This window comes from Diplotaxodon limnothrissa, linkage group LG14 (genome assembly GCF_057381915.1).
Source record: "Diplotaxodon limnothrissa isolate DT_005_m linkage group LG14, D_limnothrissa_male_GT1.1, whole genome shotgun sequence".
NCBI lineage: Eukaryota > Metazoa > Chordata > Actinopteri > Cichliformes > Cichlidae > Diplotaxodon > Diplotaxodon limnothrissa.
The window spans coordinates 34,863,727-34,890,841 of record NC_140609.1 but is presented as its reverse complement, the minus strand read 5'-3'; the positions used below and the strand labels follow the sequence as shown (position 1 = coordinate 34,890,841).

Below are 27,115 nucleotides of genomic sequence, written 5' to 3'. Positions count from 1 at the left end.
TTCCTTGTAATCATTCAGCTTCTTTCAACCATTACATCTTAGCTGTCAGTCAAAGATACTAAGTTGCTTTATACATTTTTGCATCAAATATGCTTAACACCAGTCTGCTTCTGATAGCTTGGCCTCAGCTCAGTTATAAAAAATTCAGTTATATATTATGTTCTGAGCTCTGCTTGAATTGCAAAAAAAAAATCAGTGTGACAAACACAATCATAAGCAGAACTTTGTGTGACTCACTCTGTATTCCTGTGTGACTCTAAATGTTCATTGCAGGGCATGACAGATCTTTCTAGTTTTTCTCCAGGGTTTCTTTACCCTACACCAGGCCTACAGGGTCATGTTGCCAGGCTGCATACCCATCATCTCATACATAAGTAACTACAATACTGTGCAAAAGTACACCTCATGTCTATATATTTTGTCTACTAAAGAGTCAAACTTCTTTGCTATATTTTTAAAGTGGTCTCGAGCAATTGTCTTCAAGCGCTTTCAAAGTTTTTCACCCGTTTCCAATGATTGGATTTAAAATACACTGACCTGACCATTTTCATAGATTTATTGGCACTGACCTGTGAATCCTTGAAGGCCCCTAACTCTAAGGATGAGACACTTTTGTGTCTACACATTATAGATAACTTAGCAAAAAATGAAATTTAAATCATATCTTTAGGCACTTTGTTACTAGTAGCCTGTCACAAAGAGAGCATCTCTCGTGACTGAGGGCCCTCGTCTGTGTGGTAACAACTGGGTTTTCAAAGCTCATTTTTCTGAGGGTGAATGTGTCACTGCTGGAAACTACACCTAATACCATGGGTCAGTTTCTCAAGCAGCCTTGACACATGAGACCCACATTCCATCTCTACAATTCCTTCCCTCCGTAACTGTGAAAGCATGCTGACCAGTAATCGTACCTTTAGACCAAATATCCTGAAGGTCTTGGTATCTCCTGATATGAGAAGTTGCCTGTCCATTAACTCTGCAATACGCTGACGGGTCAGCTATCCATACTGCTGGTTGAGGGCATCCATTGTGTTGGTATAAGGGAACCTAAAGTTGCTACAGGAGTCGGCAATAAGCAGCTTAAGGTGATCCAATAATATCTGGAAACTGAAGCGTTTTGTTGCATCTGCTGGGAGAATATTTTCCTGGGCCATCCTCAACCATGCAAATTCCACTGGATTTGGGTATACAAAATCTAGGATGGTAGGTATGGGACCCTGTAGTAGCGCTCCTGACCCCCACTGGACTCTGATGGGGGACCATGCTCCTCCCATGCAGGTAATGCATGGGATGACAGGATATGGCATTATTTTTGTGCCTCTATTCTGGGCGCACATTTAAAAAAAATTGCAAGTGCAAATGTTGCATTTTGAGGAGAAAATTATTTTGAGCAAAGAAAAGCTTAATTTGAGCAAACAAAATTCATTGCTGCGTGCAAGAAATGTATTTCAGTGTTTGCTATTATCCATATACACACACAATAACAGCCCCTCTCGCTCAGTTGTTGCATTTGCTCTTGCTCAGATTTCTGCTCTGTGTGCTGACAGATATCTGCGGACCTGCTCTCAGTGTGTTGCTCAACATCTCTGCACCCTACACGCTCAACTCTTTCTGTACACATTATAAATGTTCCACAAAACCAACCATTCACAGACTTGGATGCGAAGATTGTGATTAGCTGTTTTGTTCTCCAATCAGCTCACTAGCTACTCTATTCCGGAAGCACTGTCCAAAATGTAGCCAAATCCAGTGGAGTGGTTTGCTTTAAGCTAGATTAAAACCAACAATGGGCTTAAAAATTATAAATTTTTAAAACAAATAACATACTAACCAAAAATAGGTTTAGCTACACTAATACATTTCTTGTACGCAGCAGAATTTTGTTCGCTCAAATTAAACTTTTCTTCGCTCAAAATAATTTTCTCCTCAAAATGCAACACTTGCATTTGCAAAGTCTTTTTATGTGCACTCAGAATAGCAGCACAAAAAAAACGTCATAACAGGAGCGCTTTTTAACAAATACTGCATTTAAAATATTTATGTTGAACATTACAAACAGTGCTAATATAAATGCATTGCATTATTACAATGCCATTAAGCCGTATTACTGAGGCTCTAAAAAGTAGCTAAAATTTTATTTTGGAATTCTCTCTCAAGTTAATACGATTTGTACCTTTCCAGGTGTTAAAGGCACATTTAATGAAGTACTGAAAGGTACTGTTGCAGGCATCAGCAGTGAGAATATGATTTATACCACAAACTAAGCTGATTTTTGGCAGGATAAATGGTTTAACTGACTACCAACCATCTACTAATTGCTTTGCTTTTCAATGTTCAAACTCACAGTATCTTTAATTTCAAATGGAGTTCCATATCCTGTTTCTCAGCAGAATATGTAATACTGTAATTGCCTGCTCTCCATTTGTAGATTGCTTTTTTTTTCTTTCTTTTTTTTGCAGCTGACAAGTCCCCAAGGACACATAATTATTTCTCAGTTTTGTTCAGTTCTTTCACAGCACTTTATCATGTAGGGTAAGAAACTCCCACCCTTCTTTGCAGATATCTGATTAAGTTCTTCTTGAGCTTTAAGATTATAGTCTTATGCATTTTAGTTTGAGCCATATATTTGCACAGGATTGGTTCCATAGTACCAGTAATTTTAGCTATTCCTTAGCTGTATCGTGCAGTTGCTTTGAAACGTGTGAAACGAGGATTAAATTTCAAGCAGAAAAATACACTAATTGTTTATGTTTTCTTGAGTTATATTAATAGTATCACAAAAGTAAAACGAATTGGAACAATACCATTAAAAAAGTGGACTGAATTCTTCAGAAATATGCTGCAGACATTTATGGTGACAGCGATGACTAGTGACAGCCTCGACATCTTTTTTCAGAGAGGATATTATTCTGAACCTCCACGGTCTCTTTGACTTTAAAGGAATCTGTTTCTCTCCTGTTCTGTTACACTTACCATTTTATTCAATTTGAGACTTTGATGACCGTAATCTCCAGAATATGCAGTGTGTCTGTGGTTCCTTTTAAGAACTGCATGTTTTCACCTAAGGCATCATAAGTGCCTTTTTAGTCAGTACATCAAATGGTGCTACGCAGCAGATGCTCCAAAAAAAAACAAAAAACAGATTGTATGAGAGGCAAATGGGAAAACAGACTCCTAGATTAAAATTGTAGAATAAAAAAAATGTTTAAAAAAGAAATTAGAATCTTTATGGGTAATTTCACACCTTTTTAACAGGTACTGTGGTAGTGATTTTGAAAATGACTTTTATATTAGGTGGATATTGGGACTTTAACAGACAGATATTTAATCTTACACAAATCTCTTAGACCTTGTGGTTACAATTTTACTCAGAAATTAGATCAACTATATCATTTCTATGCATTTTTTAGACATTGTAAGGTGTTTTTTTCTGTTTATTTCACTCTCTGAGTTTTACGACACACCTGCTTTCTCCTTTATTTTTGCTTGTGTGCTATGCCTCGTTTGTAAGCACTAGTTTGCTCCAAATTATTCTATTCCTTGCAGAATGAAAACTGACTAGAGTTGTTTTGCTGCTGAGTTTTATACTATACACTACACTGGAGTACTTTTCTCTTTGTTATTTATTAAAAAGGTTAGTGCTTTCATAATTTGTTCTTTCAATTTGGACATCGACTTGCTGCAACAAATATCCACTAAAACTGAATTTGTTGTTATTGTTGACAAATTTAACTTCAGTTTCAGTTAACATCCTGAACATAAATGATTTATCCTTAAACTGTGTTCCACATTTTTTCCCCCCCAGATTTTGCAAGAGCTGTTGCAGCACGGCCTATATCATATGCAGCAGTATTACGAATGAAGCCAGACAGCTCTTCTTCAGTGGTCAACTCACGCGGCAGACCTCAACACTACAGCAGTGGGCTGGTGACTCCTGACTGGCCTGCTTTCTCCAGTCACCCCCTGTCAGCCCTGAGTCTGCATAGCTCTCAGGAGGACTATAGAAGCGAAGGTAAAACTAATGGAGCAGTCAAAATCTCAGTTTGTTTTCTCTCAAAAGTTTTTGATTTGTTAGAGTTTGCGTTCATACTTGCATATATACAAGCAAATGTTTCAACAGGGATACATATATATAAACACAAAAGCTTATTAATGGGAGAATTTGGACAATTGTTTTGCTGCATAGAAGTCATCTCCCATTTTATCCATGGATACTTAATATTTGGATCCCTTTTGACTTAATTTACACTTTATAGTATACATTGTTTAGCAAAGTAGGAAGAGAAAGCTGAGTATGTTTTTTCTTTTATGGCATAGTATGTCTTACTAGCTATCAATGTCAGCTTCTAACTCCTTATAAGTAGAGAGCACCACTTTTTCACGCTATTTTCTGTTGTTAGTTCTGGATTACATTCTCAGTCGGGGTCAACTACTTTCAAGTCACCCTATACAGGAGTGAGACCTGAATTGTGAAGTTCAGATGACAGTGTTCTCACCCGCCAAAATGAGCCTAACCAAAAGGGAAGGCACTCCAGAGTTTGACTGAGCTCCTCCAAAAGTAATTGGTGTGAATGCACTCTGCTATGTCTGCACTCTGGCAAGAGTTTGCCATATTAGGTTAGACTTTATATGTTTCTCTCTGTTTAGGTTTGGTCTGGAAATGAATTGTACCTATCCGTTATCACCGCATTCTCCGGGGAGACCAGGGTCATGCCCTTTGTAAAATTGAAGTGGGATCATTGCAATATTGTGCTCACTGTGCTTCTGCCAGCATAGAAAGAAATAATGGATAGCTATGTCAAAGACAAGATGTAATACCCAAAATGCACAATGGAAACACAACATCATAAATTTACATGGGTCACTTAGTGTCCTGATTTCAAGAATTAATAAGTCTTGAGGATCTAATGACACATTGATGCTTTGATGTGATTAATTACATCATGCTTATTGCATCTGGAAGGCTCATTAATGGAAATCTGAAGCAGTTTCTCTATTGTCAAACCAGATCAGTAGTTCCTAATAAAGTGAGTCATATTAGAAGCAGGCATAAAATTATAATATCTATCCTTTTTTTTTCATTTTTTGTTTCCTTTGTTACCTTCTTTTCTGTTCCAGGCGCTTGTCTATTCCTTTCTGCCTATCTTTCTGCCTTTTTTACTTTCTGACAGCATTATCACTAGGTAGCCATAAAATGACTTACATCTATATAACCAAGGTGAAGGTAATGCCTCTCCACTGTCAGTGTTGACAGGACCATTATACCATTGCACCGGATTGATGTTCAGTGGATGAAATGGATGCCAACAAGTAATGTACCGTTGGTGGATTGAAGGGGGTATTGCGTTTTTTGACTCTATGACTGACAGATGGCCATGACACTCGAAGTTGAATGACACATATGCTTGTGTATGTGTTTGTATTTTCTACAGACAAACACATAAACAAATACAAATGCACTTAAAGAATGATATGGGGTTTTTTTTTTTTATCCAACTCTCAAGTGTTTTCAAATTATCACAAACATGTTGGTTGAACAGCTCTTCAGTATTGCTGTGAAGAAGTAATTGTCCCATTCCTGATTAGTAATTTGTTTGCATATTTGTCATACTTAAATGTTTTAGACACATCAAACAGATTCTCCTATTAGACTAAGATACCGAGTGTAAAAAAAAATATATCGATTTTAATTGAAAATAGAAAAAAGCTATCCAAATCTACCTGGCAAAAGTCATTGCCCCCTAAACCTAATAACTGGTTGTGCCACCATTGGCAGCAAACCTGCAATCAAGCATTTGGCTGTTAAGTTAATTGGGATTCCTAGATTGGCTGTAGGTGTAAATATGAGCACGAGTAGCCATCTGTCTCATGTCTGTTTCTTTGTTAAACCTGTGATGCACTAGCAACCTATCCAGGAGGCTGTCTTTGGAGTGTGACTAGAAGCCTCAGAGGGAACCCACACAGACACAGGGAGAACATACAAACACACTGAAAGGCTCCAGCCAGATGGTGGATTCGAACACAGGACATTCTTCCTGTGAGACAACAGTGTTAGCTACAGCATCACCATGCTGCCCCTAAATAAAAATAAATGCATTTAAAAAGTGTTTAATCACAGTTAATTAATTATTTAACAAGCAGGGTAGTTACTTTTTCCCTTAGTAAGTTAAATCAGCAATTAAAAGATAAGATAACTTTTATTAGTCCCACATGTGGAAAATTTGTTATCTTACAGCAGAAAGTGGAGAGTACAAAGTTACAGTAGCAAAAACGTTTGAATAAGATAAGAGAATAAGAATAAGATACTGTACACAATAGAATAAGATACTATATACAATAGAATAAAATACAATGTTGTCAGAACAGAATTTTGTATTTACTCAGGTTGTCAGGTTTCTTTTCATATAAATGTCATTAAATTGTGTCAAATAATTGAGGAAAAAATTGTCCTTGAAGCGCAGATTCTTTCCCAGAAGCCTTGAAAATTGAGGGAAGTCTGGAGCCTGTTTATTTCTCCTTAATTGAGTATGTGGGTTGCACCCATGAAAAACTTTAGACAAATTGACATTCAACAAATGTATTAATTTAACAAGCAGGTACCTTGGTAGCATCTGGAACAACCATGCACAGCTGCAAAAGCCTGGCCTTTCATCCTCATGCTAGTGACCAGCATAGTACCACACTGCCGTGGGATGGCATCTCATTCTTCATCCAGCATTTGCAGCAAGTCAGCCAGTGTGATTGTGTGTTTCTGACATAAACAGCATGCGAAAGCTGATCCCACAAGTGTTCAGTAGGGTTAAGATCAGCACTGTAGGCAGGCCATTCCAACCTCTACACTCACAAGGGAGTCTGGAGGGAGTCCCTGATAAACCCTGCTCTGTGAGGACGAGTGTTGTCATGTTGGAGGATAGAGTTCAGTCTCAGACTGTGGAGATATGGGATTGCCACTTGTTGCAGATTCTCAAGTTGATCTCTCAGTGTCGGGATTGGCTCCAGTGATGACAAACGTTGCCAGTGAGGGATATGCTGCCCAACACCATCACACTGCATCCACCAAAATCCACCAGCTGCCAGTGTACCCTGTCTTTGACATCCCATATTATATGGAACTTGGCCTTCAAATTGGAGAGAGTACTAGGACACACTAAAATAATGCTGCAACCTGGGTTTTGCAGAACATTAGCTTGAAGTTGCCCTGTCCAGATCTTTGGAGCAGACACCAACTGACCACTCTAGCTCTTTCTATCAGTCTATCAATCAATAATTCAATCATTCTTTTTGCAATGTGTCCTGGTGGATTTCTGTGTGGATGTTCTCCATGTGCGTGTGTACTCCATCAGAGTACTCTGGCTTCTTGTCACACTCCAAAGACAAACTCTTGAGATAAGTTGCTAGTGCATCACAGGGTTAACAAAGAGATAGCCAAGAGACAGACAGCCACTGACGCTCACATGTAGACCTAAAACCAATTTAGAATGCTGTAGGAGGATAGAGTTCAGTCTCAGACTGTTAACAGTCATGCCTTAGACTGTGGGAGGAAACTGGAACGCTTGGAAAAAACCCAAACAATCACCAAAAGAACATTCAAACACCATATAGAAAAGTGCCAGTCATTCAGTGGTTCAAACCCTGAGGCGACTGTATATAGCACTGCCCCACCGTACCCATAGTAAAGTCAGTTAAATCCATATTATGTTTGCCTTTGAGCGCTAACAGAATGCATATGAATTTTTCCTGTGGCTGTCTGCACAATAATGCATTGTAAATAATATACTGTGTACCAGAATTACAGTGTTGCCAAGAAAGACAGTGATAGTCATTTATTGTTTAGGCTCCAGCATACTGGATTTAAAATTAAACACTAAGTGTGAAGCTTAAGTGTTAATTTTCTGCTTTAATCTGAAGGTGTTTACATCCTCACTGATTGAACACTGTAGGAATTCTCTTCCTTGTTAAACATATTTCCCTCACTTAAGGGGATGAAACTTAATTTAAATATTCAATACTGCTGGATGTTATTATATATTATATATTATTATCAGATGTAATAATATATCATTCTTATAATAATATGATTTAGACTGATGAATTAGGTCCACATATTTGTATGCTGATTGACATCACAATAAAAATGGGTGCTGCTCAGCTCGATATTATCTAATATCACTTCCTGAGTTTAATTACGTTTTTTAGGTTGTCTGTCCCTATGTTTTTCTGTTCCTGCAATATATAAATATAAATATAAATATAAATATAAATATCATATAAATTCCATGTGAATGTATATTATGATAAGTAAATTCTGGCATTTCCTGCACCTTTTAGCAAGATATATTATATGTTATGACATGGACTCACCTGAAACTTGATTGTGTTTGAAATACAAATATTTTAATAATTTTCAGTGGCCCATTCGCTAAACTAAGCAGGACAGGTGCAGCACACTGATATTGCTGAGTTTATGTCTGAATGTGCAGACAGAGAGCCGTGTAAATAAGATGCAGAAAATGTAAAGACCTGATGGGCTTCTTTTATTTTTAGAACTAGTAACACTGCAAGGACTGACATCAGTTGCTTTATATGCACTGTAAGGTTTGCAACTTAATATTGATTCATTTTCCTCCAGTGATGAGGATATTACTTCAAAAGCTATTTATTTCCCTGTAGAACAATGAATTGCTGACAGTATGAAAGAGATTATATACAGCACGGGAAGAAAAAACAACATGATTCCCATTTTGTCATTGGATTATTTCTAAATAGCGGCAAATACTCAAGGTTGAGTCACTCGTATTGTTGCATTGCTGACATTATGTACCAGATCAAATGCAGTGTCAGCTAGTGATGAATGCCCTAAGTGTATTAAAATGGGTTTTGGGGATAATTCTCTGATTGTTATTGCCATGTTTATCTTCCAAATGTTATCTCTCCAACTCTCACACACGATGATGCTCTGCTCTTAATGACAACAGTTAACTGAACTAAATCTATGGTTACAGTTGTGGCCACAAATGTGACAAATATTTTGGATGTCAGAGCCAAAACATGGAGACTGTAAAAAACAATCTTGAGAAAGTGGCTCACATCCAAACTGGGTGCTGCAAGAATTTCAGTTCAGTAGTAGAGAATTCAATTGAGGATTGTTATGTAAGTTAACTAAATTATAAAAATTACATTTTACACTAGCAAAGTTGCCATTAACTGAATGTACTGATAGATTCTGAAACTGTTAGTGTTATCAGGGGGAAAAAAATCATTTTTTGTGACAAAATAAAGCAGAGTTACTTCTGTTATTTGTTTCTCTTTTCTCTCCTAAACCAATTCAAAAGTATCACATAAATAAACAGTATTGCAAAATATAGGATAAAAACCTTCCCTAAGGCCAACTAAAGCAAAATGCTCAGTGTAATTATGTCTGTTAACCAGTTGGTTGTTAAGCTGGCTGTCCCATTGGCATTGCATGGAGCCACTGCAGGTTGGAAGTTCAATGATTATGAAGTTAACAAAAATAGCTGATATTATCATGCTTAGCTTTGAGTTTTTTAATGTCAATGAAAGGTAGGGAAGGTACGTGTTAGTCTCTGACGAGGGCATGCTGCTGCTTAAACTACTGATTTAAACAGCAGCATGCATGACTTGCATATATATATATATATATATATATATATATATATATATATATATATATATATATATTCAGCTACTATATTCTCCTGTGTCACATGCAAACTTCAAAGAAGCTCTGTTTACAGAGCTTAGAATATCCCTAAATGTGCAATTCTTTTGAAGAACACAAGATTCAGCTGTCTTTTGCAATGTCTGTAAATCTGATGTGTAATGCAACTAGGAAGCCTGCCGTACAAGGTGCATCACTTTTCTGTTACCAGCCGAATGAAACAAAGAGCACTCGGAAGAAACAACACAACTGCAACAGGGACTGTCAAGCAGAAAACTCCAGGGCTGAATGATACTGAAATAAATAAAAAAATTACTGACATTTCGCTTCTGTCTATTATATATTTCTTTTTTTTTAAAAGGCAGGCTTTTTCCCCGGCTGACTTGAGAAGCTCTGTTTGATAATAATTAATTATTCTACAATCTTTGGGATGATTTTTTTTAGGAATGTGCACCAGTATAGAAAAACTGAAAAATATTTTTTGGGCGTAAAAACGATCAATTCGTATACTTACTTACTTACTTACCGCTACAATACACCGAACACTAGAGGAGACGCCCCTCTGAAGGCCCATCATTATTGCTCCCTTCCTCAGGAGTGAGACTATTTTCTCCAGCACCATGCTTGTCGCCGAAAGGTGGATGCTCATGGCAGAATGTGTAACCCCTCCTTAACAGGTCCCATTTTGTGGGAGGGAGGAGTTGCAATCTGTTCAGAGAAAAGCAGAAGACTGGCACATTGAGAGAGGATGTACCCATGTGCCCTGTCCTGCTTGCTGGCAAGAAGGCTGCAAGGACGCCTGCACAGTTTTGTTTGGCCTGCACCCCAAACTCAAATGTTGCCTTTTTGTTAGATGCTCATTTTGCAGTCTGCCGCTCAATAGGTAACAAACTGGGTGTTTTGTAAATGGATTTTAAAATCTATGCACCAAAGAACCCTTCAGTTGAAGTAAATCAACTTATATGTGTCATAACAATTTAGTTTTCCTTGTCTGACACATATCCTCTGATGTGATTATTGACACATTACTGTGTCAGAGCTAGAAGGACATTGAAAACATTATACCTCCAAAAAACATTGATGTCTGGGTAAGTTTTTTGTAACCTGTAGTTCAGTGGCGTTTACAACTAAAGTTTTCTCTGTACTGTTGTAAAACAATCGTGTCTTGTATATATTGGTATAGCAAATTGGTTGACAGTTTCATCTTAGCTCTTTCATTAAAATCTATTTAATGAGGTCACACTGTAGGTACCTCTGGACTCCTAACAACCCATGTGTCCCCCATGTATGCTGCACGCTTTCAACTAAAAGAACAAAAGTATGACAGTTTTCCCTTTGAACCGCGCACATGCATTTGATGACAGTTGTGCTCTGTGCCTTAAAATGAAAGATCAAAAGTGTTCAAAATGTCATATTTCTTTGCTTTTGGGATATCCTATGAGTTAGGAAGTCAGTGATGTGGTAACGCATGGCTGGTAATTTTCTAGTGCGCATTATGCATTTATAAGTTTAATAGTTCATTTACCTACTGCTTACTAATAACAGAGGCTAAAATAATGATCTAAGATAGATTTTTAACTTGAGGTCACAAAAGTAACAGAGTAGTAAATGCCTCTAAACAATGTGCAGTTATTAATTTGGTGTAAGAAATAAAGATACAAGATAACTGATGTCAATAAAAAATAAACAGAATATAAAATGAACTGTGGAACAATGGTCAGAATTCCCATTGTTCCAGCTTCAAGTCTTCTTCCTGGAAGACTTGAAGCTTGTATAGCTGCAAAGGGCGGGCTGATATTAAACCCTATGGATTAATAACGGGATGTCACTCAAGTTCATATGCATATTAAGGCAGACAAGCAAATACTATTTTCAATACAGCGTATTTGAAATGAGCTTGTGTTCCCATTTAAACGCAATGGTCTGTCTTATTACATTTGTTTGTATATAGCAATTGATTAATACCATATTAAAGCACTTATATTAGAGTTACATACAGTAAATAATTTTGCTGAATATCAGATAAGGTCCTTTTAGTGTGTGTGTGTGTGTGTGTTGTTGTTGTTGTTGTTGTTGTTTTATTTTTTTTTAATGTATTCTTCTGCTTGCCAAGAGTGTTATTTTAAAAAAGAAAGAAAGAAATAGAGGCCTGGTATCCACCATAGCAAAGAAGGTGAACACTGCAGAAAGATTGACAGAAAAAATAATGCTTGTGTTATAATATTCCCTCCAACAAATAAAAAAAATGCCTGTTTTCTGCTCAGTGGCAGCATCTTTAAATTATTCTGTAAAAGGACAGAAACAAATCTGTAAGAAGAGAAGATGGATAACAATATCGTACTAATGTTATCAGTCCCCTAACATGGTTGTTTACCATTTGATACCTTTGTTTAGCAAACTGTATGTGCTTGGATATCAAGTGCAAAGCCCAAAGAGATAGAAGATGTACACTCCCTGCTTTGCACTCCCAAGCCAGGGCAACAAAAATACTTTAGTAAATAGCAAAGTCAGGACCATCACTTGTCTTTCGTTAATCACTCGCCCATTTAGTCAAACAGCAGTGTGTCCAAAAACGTCTAAAAGAAATGGGATAAAAGCTTAATGGATAATCTTAAAGGTTTAACTTATATCATCATTCATTTTTAACATAAGAAACCTAAAAGATTACCCTGAGGAAAGGATCACTTCTAACTTCAAAAGCTGTTATAGCTCTTGGAAGGACAATGCTTTTCAGGTGTTCTTGCTCAAAATTCAGTTTAGAGTGCCATTTTGAGGATTACTCAGTTCTTTGTAATGTTAGAACTAACAGATTAGTTATAAAATATATCGCTCAATCTGGAATGCACTAATTAGCCACAATATTAAAAAACAGACAGGTGAAGGGAATATTTTGTCCATAGTGCAGTGATCTTCCCTCAGGTCCTCACATATATCTAACTGTTACTTTGACATGGACTAACCACTGGCAGCAACCTCCCTCAGCAGGAAAATGTAACCTGATGGCTTAAGAATCACAACAAGGAGTCCATCAACCTAGCCTCCAAGCTCTCTAGATCCCAATCTTGGTGACCATCAAAAATGCACCAAAGCAAGTCCAGTCCACAGCGCCCCATCTTGTAACCTAAAGTCCCCAAATCCCACAGTGCACCCCAGACTTGTCATGTCCTTGCCCTGACTACAGAATAAAAGTGATACACACAATATTAAGCAGGTGGTTTTAATGTTGTGAAAAATTGCAAATTTCCTACTGTTTCATGCACAAATCAAATTCCAGAGTTCATAGAAAGCCCCCTGGCACTCTGTTATGATAATTATAATCATCTTCTCTCCATCTCTTCTTTTGTTGTAGAAAGTGAAGAGTTTGGGCCTGTTTTTATCCAGGAGCCAGATGATGTTATTTTTCCTTTGGATTCTGATGAAAAGAAAGTGGTGATGCACTGTGAGGCACGGGGGAATCCACCACCCACATACAGGTGTGGCATTCGTTTGTCTGTGTGCTAATTGAAATTTCAGCTTTAACTCGAAAATAAGTTGGTCATTCATCACAAATATAACAAAAACCTTATTCCTCTTATGTTTTTCAGTTGGTACATCAATGGGACGCAGGTAGATTCAGAGGCAGATTACCGCTACACATTCATCGACGGAAACTTAATTATTTCCAATGCAAGTGAGATCACTGACTATGGAAAGTACCAGTGCAAAGCAGAGAACAGCATTGGGATTGTCCTCAGTCGAGATGCTTTATTACAGTTTGCATGTGAGTATGATTTCTCTGCTTTATTACACCAACTTTCTACCTAGTAAAGTTCAGATAACCGCACTGTAAGTCAGTATTTATTAAAACAAATGGAAAGTGCATTTCATTTTTGTCAGACTAAGAACTTCTATGAAGCAAATACTTAGCTTTAAGCCCTTTTGTCTCTCTGAGTCAAAATAGCCCTGTTTGGTTCTAGGGATAAATAAACACTATGCTTTGTTTTGTTTTGTTGCTGAATATAGTTCCCACAAGCTCCATCTGATACTGCTAAAGGGGTATATGCACTCGAGTGCAAGTGTTAAATGAGACCAAACTGCACGTTTCTTCCCACAGTATAATAAATATCAGAGGGCACACATGGAATCACCAGGGACACTATCCTTTAGTCAAAATGCATTGTTGGGGTGCTCTTCAGTTTCCTCAGGGGGCAATGACCATACTACTCTTACCAGTAGTTTACCCTTCCCAGTCACTGAGTTGTTGCTAGAAAGAAAGGTACACAGTCTCATCCAGTGTTATGGAGCTTTAGAGTTCCTACAGAATTACTTAAGAGGCATCACTAGATTGGCCTGCAGCTGTGTAGCAGGCAAAATGGATGAACTTCTCTATAAAAACACAGCATTTCTTGACGCCCAGAGAACCAAGTGCTTTCTTTACTTTTGGTTGCATTCATTCACAAAGTTTCATATATATCAATATGATCCAAGTGAATAAAAATCAAAAGAGGACCAGTCCTAATTTAAGTGTAAGGCAGATTGCTTGGCAGGCTGGAATGCCCAGATGGTAAAGCACAGGCTTCAAAAAAGTTGTGCCTGTTTGTGTGGAACGCAAGATGTACTTCAACATGTACCCTCATCTGTGTTCTCAAACATATCCAGATCTTTTTCTCCTCCTTTTTAAACTTAAGGGTCATGTACAAATTTATGCTTGAGTTTTTTACTTCTAAAAAAAACAAACTAATCTACAACCAATTTATCAGGTTGCATTATCTATACCTAATATTAGCATTATTTTACTGCTATGCTCTTATTATCCCATTTAAGCACCTAGTGTATTTATAAGTCTAAGCCCAAAGCATAAAGATGTTGAACATGGCAAACATGGGAAAGTATAGAAGGTGTTTCCTTAGGTTTCACAGTGGAGGACCCTGACAGCTAATGCTGTTGACTATCTCAAAGTAGTTCTCATATCCGAGGCAATGGGTATAAGAATAGATACGTGTGAGTGAAAATTTAAAAGGTAAACATGAACCTTCATCCTCTATATTCAGGGAATCAAGTGGCTATGTTATACTACTGTGGGTATTTTGCTGGCGTTCTCATGATCCACTCGGTTCCTCTTGGAGGAACTGATGATTTTAAATTAATACAAAGTTGAACAAAGTTTCAGTTGGAACTGAAACTTTGTTCAACTATTTACCATACTTCCCATACTAACACACTCTGTTAATTCATTTAGGTTTTTTTCCCCCTTTTAGGGTATTTGTTTTTTCTTAGAAGATGGTTAGTAGTGTGCTTCTGAAGTTTTAGGCCTTACACAACAACTTCAGACAGCACTGAATGACAGCAAATGTCTGTAATCCCCAGTAAAATTAAGTAGAGTACCAAATAAAACTGTAGAGTCCACCATTGTTTCGATAAATTTAAACTGTCTTGGCCTGACTCTGTATCAACCATCATATTTAAAGAGGCACATTTGTTGTTTTTCAGCATTGTGTTTTAAAGAATCAGTTTTCTGTTTTGCAATGGACTCTTTATGTATAGCTTTTTTAGTTTTGTGTAAATACTTTTTAAGTTTCATTTCTATTGATCTAAAATCAGTAAAGATGCATTTTTTGGGCAACCTCCAGAGCATATGATTTGATTTGAAGCAAATAAGGGTTTGTGAGATTTGCAAATCATTCAATTTTTATTCACACAGCATTCCAACTTTTTTTGGAACTGGGGTTGTGGATCATATTTTGGTCACTCTTTGTTTACTGTTGCAGTTCTTCAAGTGTGTGCATTTTGCTTTGGTAATCATATTGAAAAAAATGTGGTTTGAGCAGATAGTGAGGTTAGGGATATGTTGTGTTGATTGGCAGGTGTGTCAGGTGAGATGATGGCCAACTGTCACACATCAACTTCATCCAAACAACCTTTCCACAAAATTGGATTTTCTAGTTTCAATAACAGGCAGGTCATCATGTTGTTACTATAGATATATATATAGATATATAGATATATCTATATAGATATATATAGATATAAAATTCAATGAGTATCAAACACTGCAAGTACTGCTGTTTGATACAATCCTTACACATAGTTCATTATGCTAAACTGTTATACCTGAGAGCAATAAAAAATATGTATGCACAGAAAACAAAATTCATATGTTTTGTTATGATGTAATTAAAAACCCTGGAGGACGGGGCTGTGGCCCCCCCACACTCCCTAGCAGATCATTACATGGAGAAACCTTTGGAATGCAAGCATGCTGATCCACACAGGTATGCACACATGGGTATTCACAGACGCGGACTAAAGCTTTCTTGGCTGCTACCTCAAAGCACACTGTGCGCTGTCTATCTTGCGTGCTGCACAATATCGTTTATTATTTAGTAAATATTGATATCTATGACTAGCTAGTTTATTGTGATGGTGCTTTGTTTTCTCTATTATTATGTTGCTCTTTGTTGTTTGCTGTCTCCTCTGTTTGTTTTTTTTGTTTGTTTTTTTTTTTTTTTTTTCTCCATACAGGTGACCCAGGAGTTCTTTTTTTTTTTTCTCTCTCTTCCCCCCCCTTCTCACCGTCTCTTCTCCCCTTTGGTTTTCTTTCTTTCTCTCCCCCTCTTTCTCTCATTCATTCCCCCTGTCCTATTTATTAAAAAAAAAAAAAAAAAAAAAAATGACAAAGGATGAACTGAAGCTCTGCCATCACGTAATGTCGCATACTGCTGTTTCTGATGTCATTTAGAAAAAAAAAAAAAAAAAAATGATGTAATTAAAAAAATAAGCTCTAATAAGAGAAACTTTCTAAAAAATTTCAAAGATTGTGTACTATGTTTAACAGCTGCTTTGCTGTTTATTTAATAATGATATTTAACATGGGATTTGTGTGACTGAAGCTGCCTTTGCTAAACCATGAGCAGAAATAGTAGTCCAATCATTTCTTCTCTTCACTAGATTCATTCCAGGGTTTTTTCTACCATGTAAAATAACACATCTGTGTGACTGTTTCTTTTGCTTCGTGCACTACAAATATTCAGCAGCGTGAATGTGCAGTAGGCTACATTTCTTTAAAGTGCAGCCCTTCAAAAGGCTAGCCACAGAAACAAAGAAAGGTGCCCTGCAGCACACATTTAAATGCAGAACCTTCCTTCGCTCTTTCAGCATATCAAATGGTGGGTATTTATCACTCAGCATGAAGCTCAACTTTTCCTTCCCTTTTCATGTTAGCACTGCACATTTTTATGCAGTAGCACAGTGGTTGATTGCTTTACCTGGTTCAGATTCATATGGGTACTTCTTTTCCATGTAAACTGAACGTTTTAATGGAGTAATTGATGCTTTATTGAACTAGAAATCAGTGTTCAAGCTATGTGACTTGTGGAATGCATTACACGCATATTAAACAGCATATAGAAACCTGGCTTCTTGTAACTTTGACTTTAGATTGGAACATGATTACCCCAGTTAGATTGTAGAATTTAAAGCACAGCGCTGTAAATACTAAAGTCCTTTACCTGGTCTGAAAGAAGCCTCCAACTTCTATATAGTACCTGCAGCAGGTTGAGTTTGATTCACGCCTACTTAAAATACTAAAGGTTAATGGGCTTGATATTGTTTTGCACAAAAACTTAATAAGTACTATCAGAGAACATCTTGAAAGCCTCATCATAATATCATCATAATAAACATTCACAGCCCTTGTGTGTGTGTCAGTTCACCTAAATGTTTTTGCTACTTTATATGACTCAGGAAACTTTTGTTCTCTATTTCACACATTACAGTAATGTGTGAATTGTAATGGATAGTGAGTCAGATGAGCTATTGCATCTCTGGTTATGTTATATAATAGTAATAATAATAATAATAATAATAATAGTAATAATAATTAATCTTATTATTCGTTTAAATTTATTTTAAATAAATACATTTTTTTAACTTATTGGACTGAATCAATTTGAGTAGGCTGTCAGTGTCCCTCATTTATGGTGGTGGCTCTATGTTAATGCACTGTATTCATTTATCTCGCTATAGATAGCGGCCATACTGATCACAGCCCTGCTTCACTGAGTCATGAGAGAGTAAAGAGTGGACAAGGCAGAGTGCATGGGGAAAGGTTGAGTCAAGGCTCTATATATTCTATCCACTGGTCGTGTACTCTGTTCGAAAGATGTTTCAGTAGGATGCTTTTTTTCTCTTTGTTTTGAAATTCTGAGCTACTGAACTCACACTTGGGCTGCTTTTCAGCCGTGACTTTGAAGGCAGCAGGCAGAAAGGAGGCGTCTGATCTTTCTCTCCGAAGAGTCCTTCTCCCCCTCTCTCTTTTTGCGGACGTGAGGCTGGCCAAGGCTCAAGTCACTCCAAGCTGTACAGTAGTAATGAAATTATCAGGATGCTTTAAATCAAGCACTGGAAGAGCCACACACACCACTCTGATATGTTCTACATTATCAGATGTAAAGCTCATTGATTGAATTGATTCATACTGACCTTGAAATATCGGATTTATATTAAGCACCTGTTCCTTTGCTTGCTGCAGATTTCATCACTGACTTGGATTTTAAACATTTATATGGACATATGTTGACTTGTAATTTTTCTGGAAGCTTTAATGGCCATGTTTTTTGTTTTTGTTTTTACATTATTGAAAAAGTCAATAATATTAACTCGGGTACATAGCTTTAGCTTGTAAAAGGACGTTATATTTTCTTCTGGTTTCATACCATATTTAATGACTGAAGCACCCACTTGGTCTTAATTTGTCCTGTATGTTAAGTGATCATTCTGTCTATATAGCTTTTTGCACTTGTTAATCAAATAGTACTTCAGATTTCTTAGTGCTTACCTGATATCCCCCTTGTGTTGCTTCTTCCTGTAAAATGTTGAATTTCCTGTGTGCCTGGAGTTGTTTCCCAGGAATTGTCTACCTTTACCGTGTGTTTCAGACACACATCATAGCAAGTGTAGGCCCTTAAAGTAAATATACTAAGGTCTGGAATATCATTCATTATTGACAAATTTAGGCAAGCTGCCCAAGAAGACCCTTCTCTCCACAACATGTAGCCTGGCAGAATTTATTAAAGGGAGAGAATATACTGAAACGCTCATATCCACATCTGGTTGCTGCCAACTCCCGCAGCCACGTTGTAGGTCTGTAATTACTGTGGCTGTACTCATGTCTGTGTTATTTACTCACCAATTACTCACTCAGTCATTTCATATTTTATCCTATTTTATCATTAGATAAAAAATCAATGTAGCTTCCTCATTGACTGCTTACTAATTAAAGACATTGATCAAAGATAATGCATGAGTTATGTTGGAATAAAAAAGGGAAAAGATGTAGAGCAAAGCTACACTGACAATAGAAGACAGGGTGGTGACAGCTGCGGGTGAATCAATAGGGAGCGCAGAGACAATCATTTCCATCCGTGCTCTGGTGGCATGCTGTTTCCAAATGGGCCAAGGTGTTATGACAGAGTATCTCTAGGATAGCTGTCCAAGACAATTAAAACAGGAAAAAATGGCAAGACAGCTACGGATGGGAATCAGAAATTGGTTCCGGTTCAAGACCTGTTCCAATCTATCGGAACTGTATTACTCCTGCTTTTTTCTTTTATCAGTGCTGGCATGTTTTCTGACATGAGCACATTGCACAACAGTGACATCAAAGTCATAACTGTGAAGCATGTGCAAATGTGCAAACTTTTTTCTTTTTCTTCTTTTATTGTTTTTATTATTATCTCTTTTATTGGGACAGCTGTTGAACATAACAGTAGTTTGCCTTTTTACATTTTCTTTGCTGTCACATTTTAACTTATAATTGAAAAATAAAGAAGACGGAAAAAGAAGAGAAAAGAAAAGAAGAAAAAAACAAAAACAAACAAAAACACCCCCCCCCCCCCAAAAAAAACAACAACAACAACAAACAAACAAACAAACAAACAAACAAACAAAAAACTAGGGTTAGGAGGCAGCAGGGCAGGTAGGTTTACGTAGAACTCAGGGTTGTAACATCATACACAAAATCACACCTCATATGCTTAACATAGTCTGTCCATTTAGACCATATTCCGTAGAAGGTAACCCTCTGAAGTTTAAGAGAAAATGACACTTTTTCCATCGTATAGATCTCTTGTACAGAATGTATCCAGTCTTCTATCGTTGGTGGTTCAGGCTTAAGCCATCTTCTCGTAAGAGGCTTTTTACTTGCGGCCAGAAGGATATACAGGAGTCTTCTGTCGTTGGAATTCAGTTTATCCACTGGTGCATTGCACAAAAACATGGTCTCAAAAGTTGAAGGAAAAAGAAATGAAAAAACATTTTGTAAATGATCATGGATTAGAGACCAATACTGGCGAATATCTTTACAGTCCCAAAAGATGTGGAAATGGTTAGCTCCATCTCCCCCACATCTCCAACATTTATCACCAATTCCTCAATATCTTTGTTGAGCAGGGGTAATGAAAAATCTCATAATGCTTTTCCAGCAAAATTCACGCCAAACATTAGACCCAGTGGTAGCCCACTGTATCTTGCATGCGTGAGCCCAACACTTCTCTGTAATTGTCAAATTACCCTCCTTTTCCCACTTCGCTTTAATATGTCATTTTTACACCGCCGGATGCTGTTATATAATTTAGAAATAATTTTACTTTGCACTTCAGATTTGGTTAGTAATAAGAATGTTTCTACAAATTGTAATTCGTTTAGGTTCACTTTTAAGTTTTGATTAAAATAATTTCTGATCTGTAGATATCTAAAAAAAATCATCAGATCCCAAGTCATGTTTACTCCTTAAAGATTCAAAGCTTTGAAATGCACCCTTATGGACAAATGAATAATAATTGGTTATACCTTTTGAAATCCAGCTTTTGAATCTATTATCATATTGATTTGGAGTAAAATCCGAATCATATGCACACCATCTTAAAACCTTAGAGGCATTTTCCAAACCACCAATTTTTATTACTTCTTTCCAAGCTGATATCATTATTTGCAGTATAGGTTTATCTGCCATATGTATTTTATTCTGTAATTTTATGTCTGATATTAAAGCTGAAACTGGTATTTCTTTTACTATTGTTCCTTCAACATCTTTCCATCCGGCGGTGTAGTTTGGACAACAGAGACAAATCAGCGGTCTTAACTGAGCTGCACAATAATATTCTCGTAGACAGGGAAGCCCACGACCTCCCTTTTCTTTCTTTAATTGAAGCGTTTTATATTTAACTCTAGCTTTTTTCCCATTCCAGATATATTTTGACAATGTTCTATCCCATACCGCAAACTGTTTTTGTGGTATGGTAATCGGTAGAGACTGAAACAAATACAGCAGTCGGGGAAGAATATTTAATCTGATTGATTCAATCCTGGAGTGTAGGTCCAGAAATGGAATAGTGTTCCATCTTTGTATATCTGATTTTATGGATTCATTTAGAGGGGCATAGTTGGCATTGAACATTTTGGTGAAGTCACGATGTATTACCACCCCTAAATACCTAATGCTATCTGCATCCCATTTCCATTTATAACGATTCTTGATTTCAACTGGTGGTTCGTAATTTAAAGTTAATACCTGCGTTTTATTTATATTGACCTTATATCCCGATAAAGAACCATACTGTGATAGTGCTTCCATGAGATGGGGGAGTGCCTGTGAGGGACAAGTTAATGTTAAAAGTAAGTCGTCAGCAAATAATGCTAATTTCTGTTCCCCTCCTGGCGTTCGTACTCATGTTATATGCTGACTCTGCCTAATCCACTGACTTAATGGTTCTATAAACAAAGCAAAAAGCAGCGGTGAAATGCAGCAACCCTGTCGTGTCCCTCGTTCCAGTATAAATGATTCGGTGAGGTCCCCATTGATTTGGATTTTAGCTGTTGGTTTGTTGTATAACTCTGAGATAATATCAATTATAGATTTATCAAAATTAAACTTCTCAAGCACTTTGTATAAAAAGGACCATCTCACTGAGTCAAACGCCTTCTCAGCATCTAAGCTTAACACTAAGGTCTCTAATTTTTGTTTGTCAACTTGCCGCAATATATGCAAAACCTTTCTGATGTTGTCCTGGGCCTGCCTATGTTTAATAAAACCCGTTTGGTCATTATGTATTAACCTAGGTAATATCATTTCTAATCTCTTAGAGATAATAGATGTGAACAACTTGTAGTCAATATTCAACACACTGATTGGGCGATAGTTGCTACATTCTAATTGATCTTTTCCTTCTTTTGGTATAATGGAAATTATTGCTTCCCTCCATGAAGGAGGGATAATTTTCTTTTCCATTACCCAATTAAATGTCTTTATCGTGGTGGGGATCAAATGATCCTGCATTATTTTATACCATTCAGGGCCGAACCCATCTGGCCCCGCCATTTTCCCTCCCTTTAATCTTTTAATTGCCAAGTAAATTTCTTCTTTAGTTATTGTGGACAACAGCATTTTATTTTGTTCCTCTGTCACACCTTGCAACTTTAGACCTGAAAAGAAAGTATTGACAATAGAGTTGTTATCTACAGGAGATTGGGAGTAAAGTTTTCTGTAGTAATTCTGGAAGCATAGTTTAATTTTCCCCAGTTCAGTTTCTATTTGTCCATTAAAAGGATTCTTTATTCTATGTATAGTCCTCTCTGCTTGTTGCTTCCTAAGTTTAAGAGACAGAAGTCTTAGTGATTTCCTCCCTACCTCGCATTGCTGTTGTTTAATAAAAACGATTTTCTTTTGTATATCTATCATATTTAAATCATCTATTTTTTTCTTAAGTTTTATTATGTCAGATTTGATATCATCATCCAGCGTCACAGAATGTAGATGTTGTAGCTCTAACAATTTGTCTTCTAATTGACAACGGTTTTCCCACCTAGATTTTTTCAGGTAAGAGGATATACTAATTATTTTTCCTCTAATTACTGCCTTCAATGCATCCCATAATATTCCTGGAGATACCTCCTCATTTTCATTATACTCTAAATAAGTTTCTATTTCCTCTTTCAAACTCTCTTTAATATTTGGATAATTTAAAATGTTTGTATTCAGCCTCCATAAGGTTGATCTATTTTTGCTATTCAGGCAGATCTCAAGATTAACCGGGTTATGATCTGAGATGGTACAATTGCTTATTTCACAGCTTTTAATTCTAAATAGGTCATTCTTAAACATGAGAATATAATCTAGCCTAGAATATACATTGTGTGGAATTGAGAAGTGGGTATACTTTCTGTCATTTGGGTGTAGATCTCTCCACACATCTAGTAGTCCAAAATCGTCCATAAAATGCACCATTCTTCTTCCAATACTCCTCTGATCGCCTTTTCCATTTGAAGAGTCTAACTTGGCATTTAATGTGACGTTAAAGTCACCACCGCAAATGAAAATTCCCTGACTCCTTGTTGTTGCCAAATTCAAAATCTGCTCATATAAGGACCAGTCACTGCCTGGGGGAATATACACATTTAAGAGAGTAGTCATTATACCCTGAATTTTACCCATTATCAATATATATCTGCCTTCTTTATCTTTAAATTCCGAAATATGTTCATAGTTCAAAGTTGAGGATATCAAAACTGCCACCCCCCTTCGCCTCCCAGAACTATGGGAGGAATAGAAGACATGTTTGAAACCTAATTTGTTAAGTTTTGCATGATCTTTGTCAGCTAGATGTGTTTCCTGCATCAGAACAATTTCTTTTTCTTCTTTTAGCAAATTTTATTTAGGCGCAGAGAAAATAAAACAGTTGCATAAATTCTAAAACCCCAAGAAAAAAAAAATACAGGAATCAATAAGCAGTTGGTAAATCATCCAAATTGTAAGTAGGTACTAGCAGTATTCCATCCATTTGCTTCCGCTTATCCTTTTCAGGGTTGTGGGGGGCACTGGAGCCTATCCCAGCTGTCATAGGGTGTGAGGCAGGGTACACCCTGGACAGGTCGCCAGTCTGTCGCAGGGCTAACACACAGAGACAGACAACCATTCGCACTCACATTCACACCTATGGGCAATTTAGATTGTTCAATTAACCTATCCCCACAAAGTGCATGTCTTTGGACGGTGGGAGGAAGCCGGAGTACCTGGGGCGAACCCACGCAAACACGGGGAGAACATGCAAACTCCACACAGAAAGACCCCGGCCAGATGGTAGAATTGAACTCAGGACCTTCTTGCTGTGAGGCAACAGTGCTAACCACCGTGCCACCATGCTGCCCCACTGGCAGTATTAGCTGTAAAACTCATAGAAATACCTATCTCTAAAGTCAACAACAGTGAAAAACATTGAAATGTGGACAAGCCAATTGTCCCCATCTAACACTGAATTGAATGTAAAATGTGACTGGAATCAATTTTAGATAAAAGATCAATCACAGTTGTTTGTAAAAGACATTAGACATTAAAAGAAGCTATCTTCAGTCATTGGGATTCCAGGATTTTTAATTTTGTGTGTTGTTGTTCCAAGATTGCTCACTGTCAGGAGCTGATAAACTGTCCATTTAGTGCTGGATCTGTCTCTTTCTAGGCACAGGAAATGGTGGACATAGCAAATTGATTGGTGGTGTGGACTGAGTGCTTGCAAATCCGAGTTGTGTGGCAGGTCATTCTATTGGGTGTTTAAATGAAAAAGTGCCGTATACCCAATGTTTTTTCTTTTGTTTTGTTTTTTTTTCTTAATCTTTCAGTGTGGTCACTACCTGAACTATCCTTTAGTTATTTCACCAAAACAAAGTTCAGTAATCCAGTGAGGGGTTTTTTATTTCAGTTTTTAAAGACACTGACTATGCTGTGTATATATAAACATGATATTTAAAGGGCATGTACCACAATTTTCATTAAATGTGCCACAAAGTCGGTTTCACAAGTCACTCTGAGGCATAATTGTAAAGACTATGGAATGAAGGCCATGAAGACCTAATCACCTGCCCCAGGTTAGAGGTCTGTCACTTGATCTCCACACTTTGCCATTGCTTCAGCTAAATGTTAGCAGCCATCATTATGCTCCAAAAAGCTACAATTCTGGAATGAAACATCCATTGTTCTAGTCATGAACAGTAACAACAGGGTCAAAAAAACATACTTGGACACATAACTCTATAATTGTAAAGTTCCATGTGATTTAAATTAGAACTTATTAAAAAAGTAAAATAGAAAAGAAAATGCAACTTTCTGGTTTTTACTGGCTTTTAACATTTTCCTGTTGTTGTTTTTTACCACTGTAGTGGTTCAAAGTACGTAGTTTCAAAAGAAATACATAAGCTGTCTGTTCTTTGTCTCTCGCTGAGTACAGCATGTTTTTGTGGAGGTACTATCACTCGGGGAGAACAAAAGCTTTATTGTTACCTCACCAAATCAAAATTACTTCCCTCATCAAATGATGAAGTCAAAGGCTATCAGCAGAAATAATGATGGTTCTGTATAAATTCATTATATCTTACTGTATTTGTTTTTATTTGCACTGAAAGCTTTCGTTTCCATGCTGTTCTAGATCTTGGTGCTTTCAGTACAAAGGCCCGGGGTGGGGTTTCTGTGCGTGAAGGCCAAGGTGTGGTACTCATGTGTACCCCTCCTCCCCATTCACCAGGTAAGAGTTTAGTTTTTCAATCACAGGCAGAAGAAGAAATTCATTTTTTGCTTTTATTACCACTCCAGTGTGAGTTATTGCTCCCACTGTTTATTTTTATGTTATGCATTGTATTTTGATTATTTATATTTCATAGCTGTTCACTGTCCTGTCTATCCATCTATCCATGCTGTTCATATTAGTGTGCCAAGTTACAGTGACCAAAGAGCCAGAACTCCACTTATGAAAGATTAAATTTACTGGATCATTACAACTAGAAAGAAATGTTACACGGCCAATTATTTCACACAGCCACCATCTTTAATGCCATATATTTAATATCCCTCTCTATAGTCGTCCTTAAATATAAGCTCTTATGGGGTTTTCTGTTTGCATCAGCTCTGTCATTCTCCTGCACTGCACCCATGGGAACGTTTGCCAAGTGCTCTTCAGCACCCATACACATTTCTAGATGCCATTTTGCATCTCATGGTAGCAACCAGAGAGTCGGTGACAAAATAGCTTGTTTAAAAGAGACGCAGTCAATAATTAATGTTGCGTAATGACTGACAGATGTAAGTGTAGTACAGAGTTTTCTCAACCTTAAAGTTTTTCATCAGTCATAGTGCAGATGTTGCCCTTGCTCAAGGAGTATGTGTGAATATGAATTTTTCACAGGGAGTTTGAAAATCAACCCCTCATACATACATGCATTTAATTTTTTGACCAAGGTCTCTTCTTGAATGCTTGGAACTCTGATTGGCATGTGATTGAAATCAAACACTGGCGATGATGTTAGCATGATGACAGCATAATGGAAATAGTGATTTTCTGTCTTTTGAAATTTGTTGCAGTCTTACTACTATAAACTGTAAAATTGACCCAGGTTTCATAATGACATACTTTAAGTCCCCCGTGTTGAATTGCTTGCATTATATTCATTATGCGGGCCAAGTGGATCAATACAGAATATATTATACAATCACTCAGCCGTTAAATGCGTAATTCAGGGCAACTGCATTAGATTTACAATTTATTAGTCTAACAGAAAATCAGCATTTAAAGAGTAAATAAGAAAATCCATTGAAAATTTAATCTACAAAATACATTTGTGCTACACAGAATAATTGAAGGACCTTAGCTTGTTGATTAAGAAATTTCTGGTTTCCTGTACCTGTTCCTTGTATATATGTGGTTAAATGATACAGTAAGATACAAACTGCTTGTCAGGGAACAAGCTTGGATATTGTTGTCTTGATTTCTATTTTATAAGCTTACCTTCCCTCAACTATAAACCTAAGCTTCTAAGCTTTTACAGCATTGCATTTATCCACAAAAAGCGTTGCTACACTAATCATACTTTAGGCCAAAAATGAATAGTACTTGATCTCCCCTTTTTATGTTGTGATATTAACTTTTAGGTTTAAAAGGGATATGAGAGGCCAGTCTCAACATGTTGTTGAGCCTTTATTTTGATGCTTATTTTTTCATATTTACAGATTATACTCAAAAACACAATACAGGTAAGATTATGATTTATTTCTTCGGCATTGCTTACACGAAATGAAAAATGATCTCAAAAAACTTTGATTAGATGCCTCATCCATAGAATATCCTACTGTGATGAATGCTTTGGTGTGTCACAGTTCAAATTCATATTGAAGAGGGAGTGTTAAAAAATGTTTGGGCTAAAATGGCTGTGGGAGGATTCAAAGACATTAAAATGCCACTTATTTTGCAAAGGCCTTGTGAGTAAAAATAGCTGTGAGTCACTGAGATATGAAAAGTTGATCATCTTCCGTTTGATGGTTTTGAGAAGTTTCTGTGTGTTTTGGGTAAATGCTGCGTATAAAGAATAGAAAGAGTGTAATGAAACTCTGGCGTCTTTGACAATGCTTATTGTCTAGAA

The 27,115-nt window shown here is 36.9% G+C and overlaps 1 protein-coding gene across 1 annotated transcript in view; it reads left to right on the top strand.

Annotated features, from left to right (window-relative positions):
• The first annotated feature begins 809 nt into the window (after positions 1–809).
• Positions 810–27,115, top strand: part of cntn5 (contactin 5) — a 68,102-nt gene continuing 41,796 nt past the window's right edge. Inside the window, exons 1-8 of the mRNA XM_085370213.1 lie at positions 810–813; positions 1,548–1,613; positions 2,182–2,235; positions 3,806–4,012; positions 13,029–13,152; positions 13,264–13,439; positions 25,132–25,227; positions 26,706–26,729. Coding sequence (XP_085226339.1) covers positions 810–813; positions 1,548–1,613; positions 2,182–2,235; positions 3,806–4,012; positions 13,029–13,152; positions 13,264–13,439; positions 25,132–25,227; positions 26,706–26,729 — 751 coding nt within the window. The remainder of the gene's footprint in view (positions 814–1,547; positions 1,614–2,181; positions 2,236–3,805; positions 4,013–13,028; positions 13,153–13,263; positions 13,440–25,131; positions 25,228–26,705; positions 26,730–27,115) is intronic.